Source organism: Emys orbicularis, chromosome 16, assembly GCF_028017835.1.
Source record: "Emys orbicularis isolate rEmyOrb1 chromosome 16, rEmyOrb1.hap1, whole genome shotgun sequence".
Classification (NCBI taxonomy): domain Eukaryota; kingdom Metazoa; phylum Chordata; order Testudines; family Emydidae; genus Emys; species Emys orbicularis.
Window position 1 is genome coordinate 27,320,314 of NC_088698.1, and position 17,744 is coordinate 27,338,057.

The 17,744-nt window shown below is 45.4% G+C and overlaps 1 protein-coding gene across 1 annotated transcript in view; it reads right to left on the reverse strand.

The window, feature by feature from the left end:
• CLIP1 (CAP-Gly domain containing linker protein 1) overlaps positions 1 to 17,744 on the reverse strand; it is a 115,120-nt gene that overhangs the window by 72,343 nt on the left and 25,033 nt on the right. Inside the window, exons 2-3 of the mRNA XM_065417591.1 lie at positions 4,176 to 4,372; positions 1,768 to 2,339 (exon numbers count right to left, since the gene is read on the reverse strand). Coding sequence (XP_065273663.1) covers positions 1,768 to 2,339; positions 4,176 to 4,269 — 666 coding nt within the window. The 5' untranslated portion in view covers positions 4,270 to 4,372. The remainder of the gene's footprint in view (positions 1 to 1,767; positions 2,340 to 4,175; positions 4,373 to 17,744) is intronic.

Sequence of the window (17,744 nt, forward strand, 5' to 3'; positions counted from 1 at the left end):
GATTTTCACAGCATGTTCTGAGATGCTGTATGTGCCAGTAGTACAAATTCCTGCCCAGTCTTACTAATGGAAATGTAAACGTAAGATGCCTCTTCATTTGCAATATCTTAAATACTAAAGTTACAGCAAGCTATACCTCCTGCTCCAAGAGTGATTAATACAAGGGACACACTCAATAGTTCAGACCCAAAATCTGACCTATGGTCAAATGGTTGCAAGTCTGGTGGGGTTTACCCTTCAAATATTAATTCAGTTTTATTTTAAATACACCACTTCAGTGCATAGAAGCCTTTAAAAATGTCCTGTAAGAACATAATTCCAGTTTTGTGGGGCCTTCCCACAACCAAAGTTTGGTGCTCACATCCAGCAGCTGAACACCACTTCCACAACTCTGAACATCTTTCTCCAGGAGTTTTCTATGATGCAGATGCACATCAAAGAGGTTATCAAAAAAGGTACCATGTTCTATTGCACTGGACTAAGCGAAGGCCAAAAATCAATACACAGCATTTTAAAGCTTTAAAATGGTCATTTCAAATAAAAGAACTTGAAACTATTTTTAAAAATAAAAATCACAACTGTGATACAAAAGTTTTCTGTTCTGAGGCTTATGAAGGACATCCAACTAAACTCACAGATCAGTGGCAGAACAGCTAATCCCCAGGTGATCACTGGTCTTAAAAGACTGCTTCTGTTGCTGCCTGTCATAACTAATGGGAGCCATTAAGCATTCTACTGTTGAGAAGCTTGCTGGAGACATTGAGCCCTGAATGACTAAAAGAAAGATTGGATGGAAATCTCTGACAAGTCTGCAATTTGTATTTAGCACTATTGTACTGCTTAAAATTAGAGCAAGATGATGAAAATATAAATAGCTTGTTAAAGCACGATTAAGGATTTTACTGAATGCTGGCAATGCACAATAGAATGAAAGCTGCAAAACCAGCCTCTGTTCTGCTTTAGTATTTCAGAGATCTCCACACAGGGTGCAGAAATTCTACACCATATGTTCTGTGATACTCTGGCATAATGGGATGAGGTAAAGTACAGAGCTGTAGCAGCTTTACTTAGCCCAGTAGTCAAAACACAGAAAACAACAGTAAAATGAATGTTAATTCTGAAGATTTCAGTTAAAAATCAGTATTTCTGAAATTCCAGATGGATGTTGACAAGTGGCATCATTATGTAACAGCAGCAGCATAGGAATCTAATGTATGATTATAATCAATATGAAAGCAACATGGAAATTGATTTGGTAGGCCATAAAAAGACAAACGGTAGCAAATTATAGCTATTAATCTGACTGTTAAACAAAAATGGAAACTGGAGACTAGTATCTGTATTACCCAAGCCACAAAATATAACAAATCTGCAGCCACTAGAGCTTTACCACTGACATTGTGCTACATTGCACAGCCATCTGAATCATACATCCCTGGCATGGTAGAATTGTGGTCCTCCTGCTCCAATAGCACAGTCCCACACTGTACAAGCGAAGGAGAATACCGGTTAGTAGTGTAGGGCCCATAGGACACACAGATTCTGATTCCATGCAGTAGTGGACAGTGGTCATCTTCACCCCACCAGCATGGACCACCTCATTATAACTTTCTTACTTCCCAGCCTGTACAACTCAACAGAGCAGAAAAACTAGAACCCAGATTCAAATACAGGCTAACACTAATTAACAAAAAATAGATTTAAACAATATCAAAAAAGTTATAGGTTGTTAGATTGAAATGAGATATGGGGATGGGGGAAACTTACCAAAACTCGATCTCCAATTTTGAGTTCTCTTTCTCCTTTCTTTACAGACCCAGCTTCAGAGAGGTTTGATATAGATTCACTTGCAGTTTTTGACAGGTTGCTAATTTGAGTAGGAGTAAAGTGTTCCTTGCCAGCTGGTGGAGAAGTCTTTTGAGGAATTCCTGTAGGGGGAGCTGCTGCAGGGGGAGAAGACACCATACTAACAGCTGATGTGGAGGTTGGTGAAGTAGCTCTAGAAGCATTAGCTGTCTGTGTACCATTGGCTTCATCTTCTGCCAGCACTTTTCTTGTCAGCTTTGATGGCCTTGTAAATATTCCCCGTGAAAGTTCACACTGGAAATAGCGAACTCCAGCTACAGAGCCATCATTCTTGCCAATGGGTTCATCTAGAACAATCCCTGCCCACTGTCCTGGAGCAAACTGTGTTTCTCCAAGAAACTGAATAAAGCCAGGTTTGTTTCCATTGACCCAAACACGCTCCCCAACTCTGAAGTCATCCACAAAGTCATCATGTGCCTCCGAGGTGGGTGTACTTGACGGCTTTTCACTGGACACTGCTTTTTCTGCTGGAGCTGGAGCCAAACACAATAAGGAAACAATATCAATTAAAACACATTTATATTCCAGTATGCATCATGAGCTTGTTTCCATTTAGAAATATCCAGTATGCAACTCTGAAGGAAGAAAGTAAACATGTATTTTCTTACTGCTATATTGAGATTGCAGTATTCTCACATTTCCTTAACTAGTTTAAGAAATTAACAGCTAAACAGCCTTTGATCCAGTCTTGCAATGTTTTAATGAAAATTTACCAGCCCTGCACAAAATCCACCTTTACCATTATGATGAAAAAATGTTTTACTTACTCTTCCAGAAAAATTGCTTGCCCCAGAACTCTGAATTGGGCTTAAGCATATTCTGACTATGTACCAAATTGTTCCATTAGAAACATATCCGAACTGAATAACTGAGAATTGCATTTTGGGGCTGGGATTGTCCAAGGTGTCTAAGAGCCGACTTCCAGCAGAAATTGGATGCCGGACTTCCTCAGGTGCCTTTGACGATCCCAGTCTGTATTTCTATTGTGAATTTAATATCTCAAGATGCTTTACACTCTTTAGCAAGTGAAGTCTAATCCTCCACTGAGGTAGTATTAGCCACAGATGATAGGTGAGAAACCAGAGGTACAAAAAAGCTTGAACTTACAGGAAGTCCATAGAGTCAGGCCTAGAATCCAGGGAGTCTGACTCCCAGGCCTATGCTTTAACCATAAGCTCATTACTCTCCTTTGGACCATTTAAAAATGGGAGACATTTAATAATCATCATCTTCATTTTTTGAGCTGCCTGACTAGATGGTCAATTTGGCAAAAATTGCTGCTTTGAGAAGATGAGAGCTTTGGGCCTCAAGCCTTTACAATATTTGTATCTATACAGAAATGAATGTTTGTTTCTAAGACTCTAAAGTACCAGCATATTTTACTCAATAGCTGGAACATTCTGAAAGATCAAAAATAAAAACACACAATACTATGGCACTAAATTTAAATTTACTAGCTAGAATGTAAAATTGTATATTACTGTCAGAAAGGCTTGAAGTCTTGTATTATGGCATGATCACTTTTAGGCCTTGGCTATGTTGCCCCTTCGGGCACACTGTTTTGGCACAGTGTGCCCGAGGGGGCAACAGCTACACTGGCGCTTTACAGTGCTGCAACTTTCTCGCTCAGGGGTGTGAAAAAACACCCTCCTGAGCGCAGCAAGTTACAGCGCTGTAAAGCGCCAGTGTAAACAGTGCCCCAGCGCTGGGAGTCGCGCTCCCAGCACTGTAAGCTAATCCCCTCGGGGAGGTGGAGTACCAGCGCTGGCACCGCGACCATACTCGCACTTCAAAGCGCTGCTGCGGGAGCGCTCCCGCGACAGCACTTTGGAGTTTCGAGTGTAGCCAAGATTACTGTACTGAGGGACAAACAAGCAGCAGTTGGCTATACTGGCAAGCACATACCTCAGACCCCACATAACCAATAATGTGTCACATAATGACATGTCAGCTGCATTCCAGGTATCCTTAATTTGTTCTGAGTGACCAGCTCACAATTCCCAAGTCTGGAAGTGTGGCACACACAGAGACGGAATGCTCTTCCTTAGAATGACCAATTCTTTGAATTATATCACTAGGTAAATGGAGTAACATTGAAGGAAATAAACAAATCCTTTACATTTTTTAAAATGCGTTTTTCTCATGAACTCAGAATTATGCCCAGTTTGTAAATTCATGTTTTACTGTGTACTGAACACATCAGTTCAGTTAGATCAGATATATGAGAATTCAACCGCAACCTTCAGATTAGTTTTTGTTAGAAGAAAGGATGCTTAAGAAAAGTGTTAAGATGTTAAAATCTTCATTACCAGCAGCAACAGATGCAGCTGTTTTCAATGCTGTACTTCCAGGCTTGCTGATCTTGGTAGGAGCCTTAAGCCCACTTGGTTTTAACATACTCATCTTTCTTATGTCGTCGATGTTTATCCCCTTTGTCCGTAGTAACTATCTTTTCCCAAACATGGATGCAGTATGTGCTTCTATGTTTTCTGCCTTTGGGTTAAGCCTGTATATAAAAATGTTAGAGACAAAATAAAATACATATTTTAAATCCTATAGAATAAAGAATTTGTAAAGAAACTGCTGTACAGAAAGTAGCCCCATACAACTATAACATGAATATTCTCAGAGGGAGTCAGGCATTTCCCATGTTTTAGAAGACATTCCTACTGAAAGAAATCTTGAATCTGAAGCTAAAGCATTGAGACAATTCACGACATTAAACACTGCTGTGTTCAGCTTGAGCTTTAAACTAAAGAGTTATTTTAAGAATGAAAAACAAAGCCCTTAACAGCATTACTAACACCACCACGCACAGATGTAATCATTTTATGCACCGTACAGCTTTAAGTCAAGTATTTTTAAAGTGTTGCAACAGCCCAGTGAAAACAAATTTAGACTAGCAAGAGGGCTGACTGCAAGTCAGTAAAGGGACTTGGGACTTAGGACAAACAGAAAGCTTTTTAAAATGATTTGATCTGAAAAGCGAAGATAGATCAGCAGAATCTGTTAGACCCAGAGAGCTAACAAGTAAACACCTACCTCAGTTCTCTTGGAATCCAGCATTTAGGATCATGAGACCCATTAGCTCATCATAAAAGTCCCCAATAGAGTGCCCCAGCTCCAATCCTTTGGAACCAGAGTTAGGAGGAAGAGGAATTAGGTTGCTAGGATAGAGAGCAGCTCTGACTCAGAGACCAGCTATAGGTTTTCCAGGGAGACATGCCATGAAATTTTTGCTCTTAGAGAAGGAAGGCATCTTTTCTCCTGACTACAAAAGCTTTAGAATTTGCTTCCTTCAAATATAATTTGAATGTAAAGCTAGTGTTTTGGTTGTTTTCTTCTTTAAAACTATACACTGTTCTACAGTCAATATACCTTGGATATATACTGAAATTTTACAAAGGCAGCATTTAAGTTAATAGCATTTTGGTTAAAGAAACACTGACAGAGCAGTGGTGACAAATGACTATTAAAATCGCACTAGGGAGCTGAACAAAAGCTTGTGGGAAAGGTTAGAAGAAATTTAGATATGTAGAAATCACACACTACTTGCTTAACTATTTTCTCAGAGCATGAGCAGCAGGAACTGAAAGGCAGGTCCTGACCCCACTACAGTAACTCCTCGCTTAACGTTGTAGTTATGTTCCTGAAAAATGAGACTTCAAGTGAAACGCTGTTAAGCGAATCCAATTTCCCCATAAGAATTAATGTAAATGGGGGGGGGGGGTAGGTTCCAGGGAATTTTTTTTCCACCAGACAAAAAACTATATATTATATAGATATACACACAGTATACGTTTTAAACAAACAATTTAATACTGTTCACAGCTATGAAGATTGTGAAGCTTGGTTGAGGTGGTGAAGTTAGAGGGTGGAAGAGGGAGGGATATTTCCCAGGGAATGCCTTGCTGCTAAATGATGAACTAGCACTCGGCTGAGCCCTCAAGGATTAACACATTGTTGTTAATGTAGCCTCTCACACAAGGCAGCATGAACAAGAGGGAGGGGAGACAGCATAGCAGACAGAGACAGACACACACCTTGTCTGTGGGAGAGAGAGAGAGAGAGAGAGAGATACACACTGCCCTTTTAAGTAAGCTGACCCACTCTTAAGTGCATTGTCTTTTTAAGTGGATCAGGAATTTAAGACAGCAGCTGCTGCCCCAAGCTCTTACTGTCTCTCTCCATCCGTGTCCCCTCCCTGCTCTATATGGAGAAGGGGTAAGCAGGGTGCAGGAGCGGGGGGGAAGGGGGATACCCTGACATTAGCTTCCTCCCTTCCTGCCCCTGCACCTCAAGCAGGAGTCTCTGGGAGCAGCTCCAAGGCAGAGGGCAGGAGCAGCACATGGCATTGAGGGGAGGGACAGCTGAACAGCCGACTGATAGCCTGCTGGGTGGCTGCAGCATAGGGAACTTAGGGGAGTGGCGAGCTGATAGGGGGGCTGCAGGTCCATCCTGGTTCCAAGCCCCCACCAGCTAGCTCCAACGGGCTGCTCTTCCTGCAAGCAGTGGACAAAGCAGGCGGCTGCCAAAGTTAGAAAGGAGCATTGCACAACTTTAAACGAGCTTGTTCCCTAATTGATCAGCAACGTAACAACGAAACAACGTTAACCAGGACGACTTTAAGTGAGGAGTTACTGTATTTACTTAGGCTATGTACACACTACAGTTACGTCACTCAGGGGTGTGACTAAGCCACACCCTCCCCCCCCCCGAGTGATGTAAGTTACACTGACCTAAGCACCAGTGTGGACAGCACAATGTTGGCGGGAGAGCTTCTGCCATCAGCTTAGAATGTCTGCACTAGCAGCACTAGAGCGGCACAGCTGCATCAGTGCAGCTGTGCCATTGTAAGCTCTGTAGTGTAGCCATAGCCTTAGTGTCTTGGCACCCATCTGTGCATGGACACAGCCTGGACGCTTGCGGCTTTTAGTTCTCCCAGTTCAAGGACTATCAACACACGGGCCTGCCATTTTGGCATATGATAAATCCTAAAGCAGGAGAAGCAGTAATGAAGGAGAGAAATTCATTCTACAGTAATGAAGACTAAAGAGGGAGAACATCAATGTCTTTTACCTACCAAAGTAAATTTTATTCCCCATGTATTATTAATGGACAGCATGCTAGAGCTGCTGAAAATCAATTCACTGTGAAACAAAAAAAGGATCAGTCATGCTGCCTCGCAGTGACTAAGAAGTGAAACATTCTTGTACTATTTCAAGGTCAGCCGTGCCAAATTCAAACCATGTTCTAATAGCTATGCTAAAAATTTACACTTTACTAACAAGCTGTAATTACCACCTCTGATGTTTGGCGCGTAAGTTATGCACATAAATAAGAAAATTCTGAGGTTGCTAAAAGTAACATTGTACAGATTGCTGAATATTTCTTCATCAAGTGATCCTAGAAACATATCTCCAACTCCTTTGTTAGAGTTATGACTAAATGAAGAGAAAGTCTCTGGAGTTATTCTTTTAGTGAGGCATGCATAAATCGCCCATGAATCTTATATTTGAGCTTTCACATGCATGAACAAGAGAAAAGAGCCCTCTGAAATCAAAGCAGAGAGACAGTCATGACAAATACAGACTAAGCTGTGAAAGAACAGGAAGGCATACATTTTATAAACAAGAATAACTAGAGCAGGGGCGGGCAAACTTTTTGGCCTGAGGGCCACATCGGGTTTCCGAAATTGTATGGAGGGCCGGTTAGGAGAGGCTGTGCCTCCCCAAACACCCAGGGAGCGGAGGCTGCGGGGGAGGGGGAACAGCAGGGGAGGAGCCGGGGGCTAGCCTCCCGGGCCAGGAGCTCAGGGGCTGGGCAGGACGGTCCCGCGGGCCGGATGTAGGGTGACTAGATGTCCTGATTTTGTAGGGACAGTCCCGATTTTTGGGTCTTTTTCTTATATAGGCTCCAATTACCCCCCACCCCCGTCCCGACTTTTCACATTTGCTCTCTGGTCACCCTAGCCGGATGTGGCCCTTGGGCCGTAGTTTGCCCACCTCTGAACTAGAGGGTTGCACACTTTGTTGCTTCTGAAGGCCAAATACACACCATATACCAGTGTCCTTGCATCCCGACATTCCCCCCACAAGCTCTCTCTCTCTCGCTTTCTGCCATCTTCCCATCCCCCTCTATTTTAAGGGCTCCCTACAGCCCCACTTCCAGCCCACCCTCATCCCAAGGGTTCTGTATACCCCCCATTGCCCCATCTGTCTCCTTCCCCCCCATGCCAGGGTCTGTGTGCAGCCCCATTCCGCCCTTCCTCTGACACCAGGGGCTAATCAGGTAGTTCTCAACTTTCAATTCCACTGACGTTAAAGTTTCAAGAAAGATTCAGAAATAATTTCAAAATAATTTAGCATTTTTTTTCCCCATACTGAATCAAGACGGATGCTAAATCTAGTTTGTATTATCCATCAGTACAACTGACTCATCTTTGGTCCATTTTGAACAACTAGAATACCTGCTCATTTAAATTTTTCAAAGATAGTTATAGTTATTATGTAAAGGCTGGTAGTTTAATTCATCTGTGATTAGGTTTGTAGCCAACTTCAGCAATACAAGAATTGTGAACACCACCATTGCAACGCTTACTCTCAAAAGTTTCAGGTTACAACTACAAGAGTCTTCATTGATCTCAGCTGTATTAGTAAAATCATAGCCCATTTCAGTAGGGTTACCATCTGGTCTGGCTTTCCCCGGACATGTCCGGCTTTTTCAGCTTTAAATGGCCGTCCGGGGGGGGATTTCTAATAAAGTAGAAATGTCCGGGATTTCCCCCTTCCCTTCATGCAGAGTGCGGCGCGGCTGATTGGACAGCTGGGCCTGATTGAAAGCCGCTCGCAGCCACTGGGGCCTCTAGCAGCCAGAGTCCCTCCCCCTCCCCCGCAGAGCAGCGCCACAGTGTTTGGCTGCACATGGAGCTCGCAGCTCTCCCTCGGCCTGGTGGGGGGGGGGGGGCAGGCAAGGGACAGGGAACGGGGGGTTAGATTGGTCGGGGGTTCTGGGGGGGCTGTCAGGAGAAGGGGGTGTAGAGAGCGGTTGGGGCAGGCAAGGGACAGGGGTTTTAGATTGGTCGGGGATTCTGGGGGGGCTGTCAGGAGAAGGGGGTGTAGAGAGCGGTTGGGGCAGGCAAGGGACAGGGAACGGGGGGGTTAGATTGGTCGGGGGTTCTGGGGGGGCTGTCAGAAGGGGGTGTAGAGAGCAGTTGGGGCAGGCAAGGGACAGGGGTTTTAGATTGGTCGGGGATTCTGGGGGGGCTGTCAGGAGAAGGGGGTGTAGAGAGCGGTTGGGGCAGGCAAGGGACAGGGGTTTTAGATTGGTCGGGGATTCTGGGGGGGCTGTCAGGAGAAGGGGGTGTAGAGAGCGGTTGGGGCAGGCAAGGGACAGGGAACGGGGGGGTTAGATTGGTCGGGGGTTCTGGGGGGGCTGTCAGGAGAAGGGGGTGTAGAGAGCGGTTGGGGCAGGCAAGGGACAGGGGTTTTAGATTGGTCGGGGCTTCTGGGGGGGCTGTCAGGAGAAGGGGGTGTAGAGAGCGGTTGGGGCAGGCAAGGGACAGGGGTTTTAGATTGGTCGGGGATTCTGGGGGGGCTGTCAGGAGAAGGGGGTGTAGAGAGCGGTTGGGGCAGGCAAGGGACAGGGAACGGGGGGGTTAGATTGGTCGGGGGTTCTGGGGGGGCTGTCAGAAGGGGGTGTAGAGAGCAGTTGGGGCAGGCAAGGGACAGGGGTTTTAGATTGGTCGGGGATTCTGGGGGGGCTGTCAGGAGAAGGGGGTGTAGAGAGCGGTTGGGGCAGGCAAGGGACAGGGGTTTTAGATTGGTCGGGGATTCTGGGGGGGCTGTCAGGAGAAGGGGGTGTAGAGAGCGGTTGGGGCAGGCAAGGGACAGGGGTTTTAGATTGGTCGGGGATTCTGGGGGGGCTGTCAGGAGAAGGGGGTGTAGAGAGCGGTTGGGGCAGGCAAGGGACAGGGAACGGGGGGGTTAGATTGGTCGGGGGTTCTGGGGGGGCTGTCAGGAGAAGGGGGTGTAGAGAGCAGTTGGGGCAGGCAAGGGACAGGGGTTTTAGATTGGTCGGGGCTTCTGGGGGGGCTGTCAGGAGAAGGGGGTGTAGAGAGCGGTTGGGGCAGGCAAGGGACAGGGGTTTTAGATTGGTCGGGGATTCTGGGGGGGCTGTCAGGAGAAGGGGGTGTAGAGAGCGGTTGGGGCAGGCAAGGGACAGGGAACGGGGGGGTTAGATTGGTCGGGGATTCTGGGGGGGCTGTCGGGAGAAGGGGGTGTAGAGAGTGGTTGGGGCAGGCAAGGGACAGGGAACGGGGGGGTTAGATTGGTCGGGGATTCTGGGGGGGCTGTCGGGAGAAGGGGGTGTAGAGAGTGGTTGGGGCAGTCAGGGGACAGGGAGCAGGGAGACTTAGATAGGAGGTGGGGTTCTGGGGGCAGTTAGGGTGGGGGGGGTCTCAGGAGAGGGCAGTCAGGGGACAGGTAGGGGGATTCTGAGGGGGGCGGGAAGTGGGAGGGGGCGGGGCTGGGGCGGCACTCCGTGTCCTCTTTTTTGATTGTTGAAATATGGTAACCCTACATTTCAGTATTCTCAGAATGTCCCATCAACACTGAATAAGACAGCTTACTGTTGAGCCCAAAGTGAAGGAAACTGACTCTTCACTAAAAACAAACATTTTAAAATCAAGATTCACGACTGTAGCTCGTTCCAAGGCTAGCTGTAATAAGCCAGCTCAAATGCTTTTCTGCCTCCATTTTCTTCTCCCTAAAGAATTTGTGATTTAAAAGGTATTTTTGGGAAAAGCTACAAATTTCTACCTGGATTCTGTCACATGATCTTGCCAAAATCTAAACTCAAAGCCAAAACCCCTGGGGGGAGGTGAAGAAGAGTAAAAGGACCAGACAGCACTAAACTGAGCAATTCGTACCCATCTTTCTGACCAAGTACCAGCAAATAGCTTGAAAGAGAATCTTACACAGTCCTCAGCCAAGGTGATCATCACACTTCAGGTAAGGAGGACTTTGAGACCAAGGAAGGGTTACAAAAGGAGGAGAAAGAGGAAATACCAAAGTGTCTGACAAAGGCACAGAGTTGTGAGATACTGTATCTTGAAATTGATATACTAGATCAGCAGTTCTCAAACTGTGGGTCAGGACCCCAAAGTGGGTCGTGACCCTGTTTTAATGTGGTCGTCCAGGGTGGCTTAGACTTGCTGGGGACCGGGGCTGAAGCCAGAGCCCCACCGCCTGAGGCCCAAGCCTGAGGGCTTCAGCCCTGGGCGGCAGGACTCAGGTTACAGGCCCCCTGCCTAGGGCTGAAGCCCTCGGGCTTTGGCTTTGCGCTCCCTGTCCAGGGCGGTGGGGTTTTGGCCCCTCCACCCTGGGTGGTGGGTTCGGGTGGGCTCAGGCTTCAGTCCCCACTCCTGGGGTCATGTAGTAATTTTTGTTGTCAGAAGCGGGTCGCGGTGCAATAAAGTTTGAGAACTTTTGTACTAGATTTAACTCTGCATAATGATTCTCATTACTAAAACCTCATGGAGTGAACAAGGAATTCTACAGCACTTCTTCTGAAGCATGTCCTACCTGCAATAAGCTGCATGTTTATCCCTTTTCAGGGCATGCAATAACCCTACAAATTAACCTAGAAGGAAAATAAGCAGGGCAGAAAGGCAGCAATAAGGAGTGCAGAGGACTAACAGAACTGCATCTGAAGAAGTGAGGTTCTTACCCACGAAAGCTTATGCTCCCAATACTTCTGTTAGTCTTAAAAGTGCCACAGGACCCTCTGTTGCTTTTAACAGAACTGTTGTAATCCGGAATTTCATTCTCTCACTCTACCCATCCGTGGCCAGTTTGACTCTGCTGGTTTCAAGTCCAAGTTTGCAATAAATGAGGATTCAGTATGAAGTCAGGAACACAGGACTTGCCATACCAGATCAGATCACTCGTCCATTTAGTCCTGTGTCCTCTCAGGCACTGGCCAGTAAAAAAGATTTAAGAAGAAAGTGCAGAACCCCATAGTGGACAATTATGGAATAACCTGGCCATAAAGAGAGTGCTTCCTAAATTCTGGCAGTTAAAAGTTGATTTATGACCTCAAGCATGGGGTTTTATACACCTCCTACTCTTTCCTGCCAAATCCAAATGGATATTCTCATTATCTATATAATGGTTTCCTAGAATCCCCCTAAACACTTTGACTCAATGCTATCTTATGGCAGAGAGTTCTGCAGGTTAGTTATACATTTGTATAGAAAAGGCTATTTCCTTGTATTTGTTTTAAATTCACTGCCTTTCAATTTATATTGAATGCCTCCTTATTGTATTACAATAAATGGGACTGCCTGATTTACTTTTTCTCTGTCATTTATTATTTCATACACGCCTCTCACATCCCCTGACTAAATAAAACAGTCCTAATCTTTTTACTCTTTCCCTACATTTTCATCACCCATCTCCAAACCCTCTATTTCTGTTCTTTATCATGTGTTCATTAAAAAAAAAAAAAAAAAAAAAAAGACTTACTATGTGATTAACTAGACATGCAGAGAGCAGAGAAGAGATAAGCACTTTCCCTTTGGGTGGGGAAAGTAGGGTAAACAGGCAGGGAATAAAGACAGATATTTTATTGTGTCTTTTCAATGCCACAGTATCCTGTATTCATTTAAAAGCCATAATCTATTTAATTTAATGCCAGTGGTGTAAATCCCTGATCTAAAACACACCTGAAAATCCTCAGGATGATTATTTTGGGAGATTTGCTACAAGAAATAGTGGCAGGCAGAAGGGAGAGGCCAAGTGTAGAGGGTTAAAAATTTTGCTGCTGTGAAATCTCAGAGGTGATGATGGATGAGCAAATATTTTAAAAATACATCTTAGGGCCAGGGAACAAGGCAGACATGCCTCTGAAGTCAGTGATAAAAACAAACTTGAACCAGGTTTATTGTGCTGAGCCAGAGAAGCAGCAGCAGCACTGGACCCAATAACAGAGGTGAAAGGCAAACACACAGTCATCAAGGAAATGACAACTAAGGGTATGTCTACACTGCAATTAGACACTCGCGGTTGACCGGTGCCATCTGACTCGGGCTAAGGGGCTTGGGCTATGGGTTTGTTTAATTGCAGTGTAGACATTCATGGCTTGTCTTCACTATGGAGGTAAATCGGCACTGTTGCAATTGATGCAGCGGCATCAATTTAGCGGGTCTAGTGAAGACATGCTCAATCGATGGGTGAGCGTTCTCCCATCGATTTCTGTACTCCATCTCAATGAGAGGCGGAAGCAATGTCAGCAGGAGAGAGTGTCTCCTGTCGATATAGCGTAGTGTGGACCCTGCGGTAAGTAGATCTAAGCTACGTCGACTGAGTTATGCTACTAACGTGACTCAAATTGCGTCGCTTAGATTGACCAGCAGCGGTAGTGTAGACCTGCCCTCAGGCTCAGGCTGGAGCCCATGCTCTGGGATCCTCTTACCTCAGAGTTCCAGAGCCTGGGCCCCAGCCATGCCCAAACATCTACACCTCAATTAAATAGCCCCTTATCCCGAGCCCTGTGAGCCTGAGTCAGCTTGGACTGACCAGTTGTGGGTTTTTAAACATGCCCTAAGAGGGAAAAATCAAGTCAGAAGCACAGAGTTGTTGAATCTCTTGGAGATTTTGACATTCCTTCCCTTTGTTGGTTTGTGCTTCAATCTTCAACTCATTGAAATGGTGTTCTGCTGTTTTGTTTGTATTTAATAAAAATATTGTTTGTCTACCTAAGATGAAAGTTTGTAACAAAAATACAAAAGTATCAATTATCCCCACTAAGGAGTGAATGGTCTCAAATAATTTTTTTTTCCAATCTCCAAAAAGCTTTGGAGCACTTTCCTTCTTTTAAGCTTAAAACAGCATCTATTTTTCTCCCCAAGGTCAGATTTATACTACAAGCTTGTTCATCTTTTTAAACTGTTTTAACTCTTTTCACTTGTTAAAAACCATGTCAAGTAACATACAGATATGCCAGCCTGTGTCAATGGAGTACAGACAGACAGAGACACACACAAACACACACACAGATAGCATGGCATAGCCATGCTAAATTAAATGCAACATCTGATCTTGAAAACAATCTCAAGACACAGGCAACCTTTTAGAGGCGCTTGTGCTCAAATGTCCCTATTTATAGTATTCATATGTTGGCAGGTGTGATCTATAATCAGGGTCCTGGGAATTCTGTAGCTTTTCAGTGTCAGTGACACGTTCTTAATACGTCGATTTCTTCACAATGAAAGTTACATTTTTAAAATGCCTTCTTTGTCTCCTTAACTTCAGAAGGAATCCCACCCAGGAAGGCAGATATTTAAGACATTCCCCACCCCCTTCCTTCCTACATCAAAGTGCTTCACTAGACATTGATTCAATAGCTGGCTCAATGGCTAAATAGTATGATGCTGTTCACTGCCTTCCTCCCAAGGGGACAATTAACAAAGCAGCAAACCCATAACTTGTAGGGCAGGAAAATTATGAACACACTCTACAGATTGAAGTTATTTCTGGTCTGACCTGTCAGACCTGGAGTCAGGCAAGCTTCGCAGACTTGTCACAATGCCCACTTCATAGTCATAATTTAGTCCATCTTCATGCTGGCAAAATAAACTGTAGTTCTTTGCCTTGCTAGTGTACAATCAGGTTATTTTCTACTGAGATAATGCTAACGCAACATGTGTCAGATAACCTGCACTGTTAATAAATCAAGGCTAAAAGCAGCAGCACCGTAGTCTCATTTTCAATCTGTTTTGGAGAAAGTCTCTAAGGAAAAAAAGCCCAAAAACTGCAGGGAGCCAATTTCAGCAACGAAAAATAAATTTTACTCTGGGAGGAATTAAACAGGTGAAAGCATGTGGAAGGAGTTAGGGATGCATCACTATCACATTTCTTTAACAGAAGACAAACTGAGAAATTAATCTTTTACCATAGCAAGCTCTTTAAAGGACAGTAGTTCCCCCTCACACACACCCTTATTTGTATTAAAATATTGTCTATACATACAACCAGAGACAGACAATGGCCTTGTCCAAATCTAGAATGTGGGCAATGTAGCCTCTCAGCCCTTTGCTCACCAGCCTGGTAAGTGCAAGTCACCATATGCTTTCTAATTTAAGCTACTGGACTCCAGCTGCTGTAGACAAGGCAAGTCAAAATGGAAGGTGTGTGTACACACACACACTGTAGAACCTCTCCTGAATCATAAACACCCCAAAACAAGCCTGGGCCCCCATTGTGGTTTGTTCCAACCTCAGAGATGGTTGGAACTGAGCCCACTAACTTATCATTTTGCCTGAACCAATGAACAGTGCCTGAGATTAGTGACAGAGTCACTTTTGACTTTATCTGAACTCAAAACCAAAGATGAGAGGTGGCTCGTACCAAAGAACAGGGTCATTCAATTAGAAAATGCCAACAGCTAGATGTTTGAGAAATTAAGGTCTTTTTATTGGTACTTGGATAAGAATAGTATAGTTCTCTACAGCTAACTTATCACTGGGACAGTCCCAAAATGTTTCTCCTCAGCACCCAGCCCATTAGTGGCTACCTATGCCAGCAGGAGTCCAAACTGGCCTGGTGGCACCAAGGCATGCTACCATGCATGAATCCTCTGGTGAGCCAGATATTGTTGATCACTTAATCAAGTCACTGGCTGCTGCTAGATGATGGGAAGAGACAACACAATTTAGACGTCACTCATTCAAGCCGGAAATGCTGGAATTTGATTCATCATCTCGGCGCAACTCAGCAGCCACCAGCCCTAAGCTGACCACCCATCATGCCAAACCAAGCTGCCAGCTGTCTGCTGAATGTACCTAAATGAGAACCAGGTCAAATGACAAGTCCATAACGAATGGCGTCAAGTTTCAAAGAAAAACACCACTCACCAACTCATATAGCTGTTCACAGCCACAGAGTTAGACAAAAGGCTGAGTAATATTAGGAGAGGCTCTGCTACTGGCTGTGACAACATATCACCAGAGTTCTTGAAGCACTTCGGGACTCGTGTCCATCAGTGGCTGGCGCAGTTCTTCATGCCAGTGGTCAATGAAAAGTGACTTCTGAAGGCATGGTGAATGTCAAAAGTCATTGCTCTCCTGAAACCAGGGAAAGAGCTTGCAACATTATGTCAGTATCAACCAATATCTCTATTGTCCATACCATTCAAGGTGTTAGAGTATCTCATTCTTCAGTACATCTCCCCAGAAGCAGAGTCAATACGCAGCATCGAGCAAGGCGGCTTTCAGAGAGGTCGGCGCATGATCAAGTGCTAGCTTTGACAACATTCATTGAAAAAGGTTTCCAGAATAACCCAAAGATGGGAACCGTATTTCTGGACCTGACAGCAGCATGTGACACAATCTAGTCAAATTGTCAGGAGCACTCCCTGCATGGGTAATCAACGTTGTTGACCCTCTCCTCCACAATAGACATTTCTGAGTGCACGTGGGAGACAGAACTACTGTGTGGAAAACAGGGCCGGCTCCAGGCACCAGCTTAACAAGCAGGTGCTTGGGGCGGCCAAGGGAGAGGGGCGGCACCTGCGGCAATTTGGGGGCGGCAGGTCCCTCACTCCCTCTAGGAGCGAAGGACCTGCCACTGAACTGCCAACGCCGATCACGGCCCCCCCCCCCCCCTCCCAATTGCTGCCGCCGATCGCGATCGCAGCTTTTTTTTTTGCTTGGGGCGGCAGAAATGCTGGAGCCGGCCCTGGTGGAAAAGACAAACCAACAGTCTACCCCAAGGCTCTGTGCTGGCACTGACACTTTTCAACCTGTACACAAGTGACCTTCAGCTTGCTTACCCAGTCCCACAAGTTCACGTATGCAGATGACATTTGCTTAGATGTCCAAGCACAGTCAGTCCCAGAACTTGAAGATGCCCTAATTCCTGGCTTGATTAAGATGGCCAAATATTGTAGTCAGTGGCATTTACAATCAAGTGGGACCAAGACAGTTTTGAGTGTGTTCCATCTTTACAATGCCGAAGAAGCCCAAGAAGTGAATATCTTTCTCAATGGACATCGCTTGAAACATGAATCCCACCCAGTCTCTTGGAGTAACCCTGATAAATCTCTCAGATATCTTAACCACCTGAGGAAAACTGTGGCTAAGGACAGGCCACATGACAACCTTCTAAACAAACTGGCTGGCACTTCACACTTTGGAAAGTTTGAGCGTTTGCTCTCCACCATCAGCCAGTTTAGCCTCTGTTTCTCTGACACAGAATACTGTGCTCCAGTCTGGCTCCCTTCGTCGCGCATCAAGCTGGTTGACACACAACTATATTCAGCCATATGCATTGTAACTGGGACAATTCGACTCACACTAGAGCTGTGGCTCCGCATGTTAAGCAACATCACTCCTCCACATATCCATTGTGAGGATGCTACCCCAGAATGGTTGAGAAGATCAGGACAAACCCGAGCCTAGCACCATGCACAGTCCTCTTCGACCACCCAAGAGCACCCTTGTCGCCGAGGCACCCATTGTGGGCCCGCTTGCCTTGCCCAGGCTTCTTTGCAACATCAGCATGACTGCAACATCAAAGAATGGTATGCAGCTGATGTCAGAAACTGGTCTCTTATAAATGACCAGGCCACATGTATACCTGGATTTGATTTGACATGGGCCTTTCTGACCAGATTTCTGAATGGGCCAAGGTCAACGTGGAGCCAGCCTTCATACCCGGGGCCAACGAGAGGATCCCACATGTGGCTGTGGCCAAAGACAAAGTCGCATGTCACTGATGACTGCCCTCTGGCCAGATTTGATGGTGATCTGAGGGCTCTGCACTTCGCTGATGAGACTGCCACAGATTGGCTTGGCAAGCTCTGCATCGATGCTGATG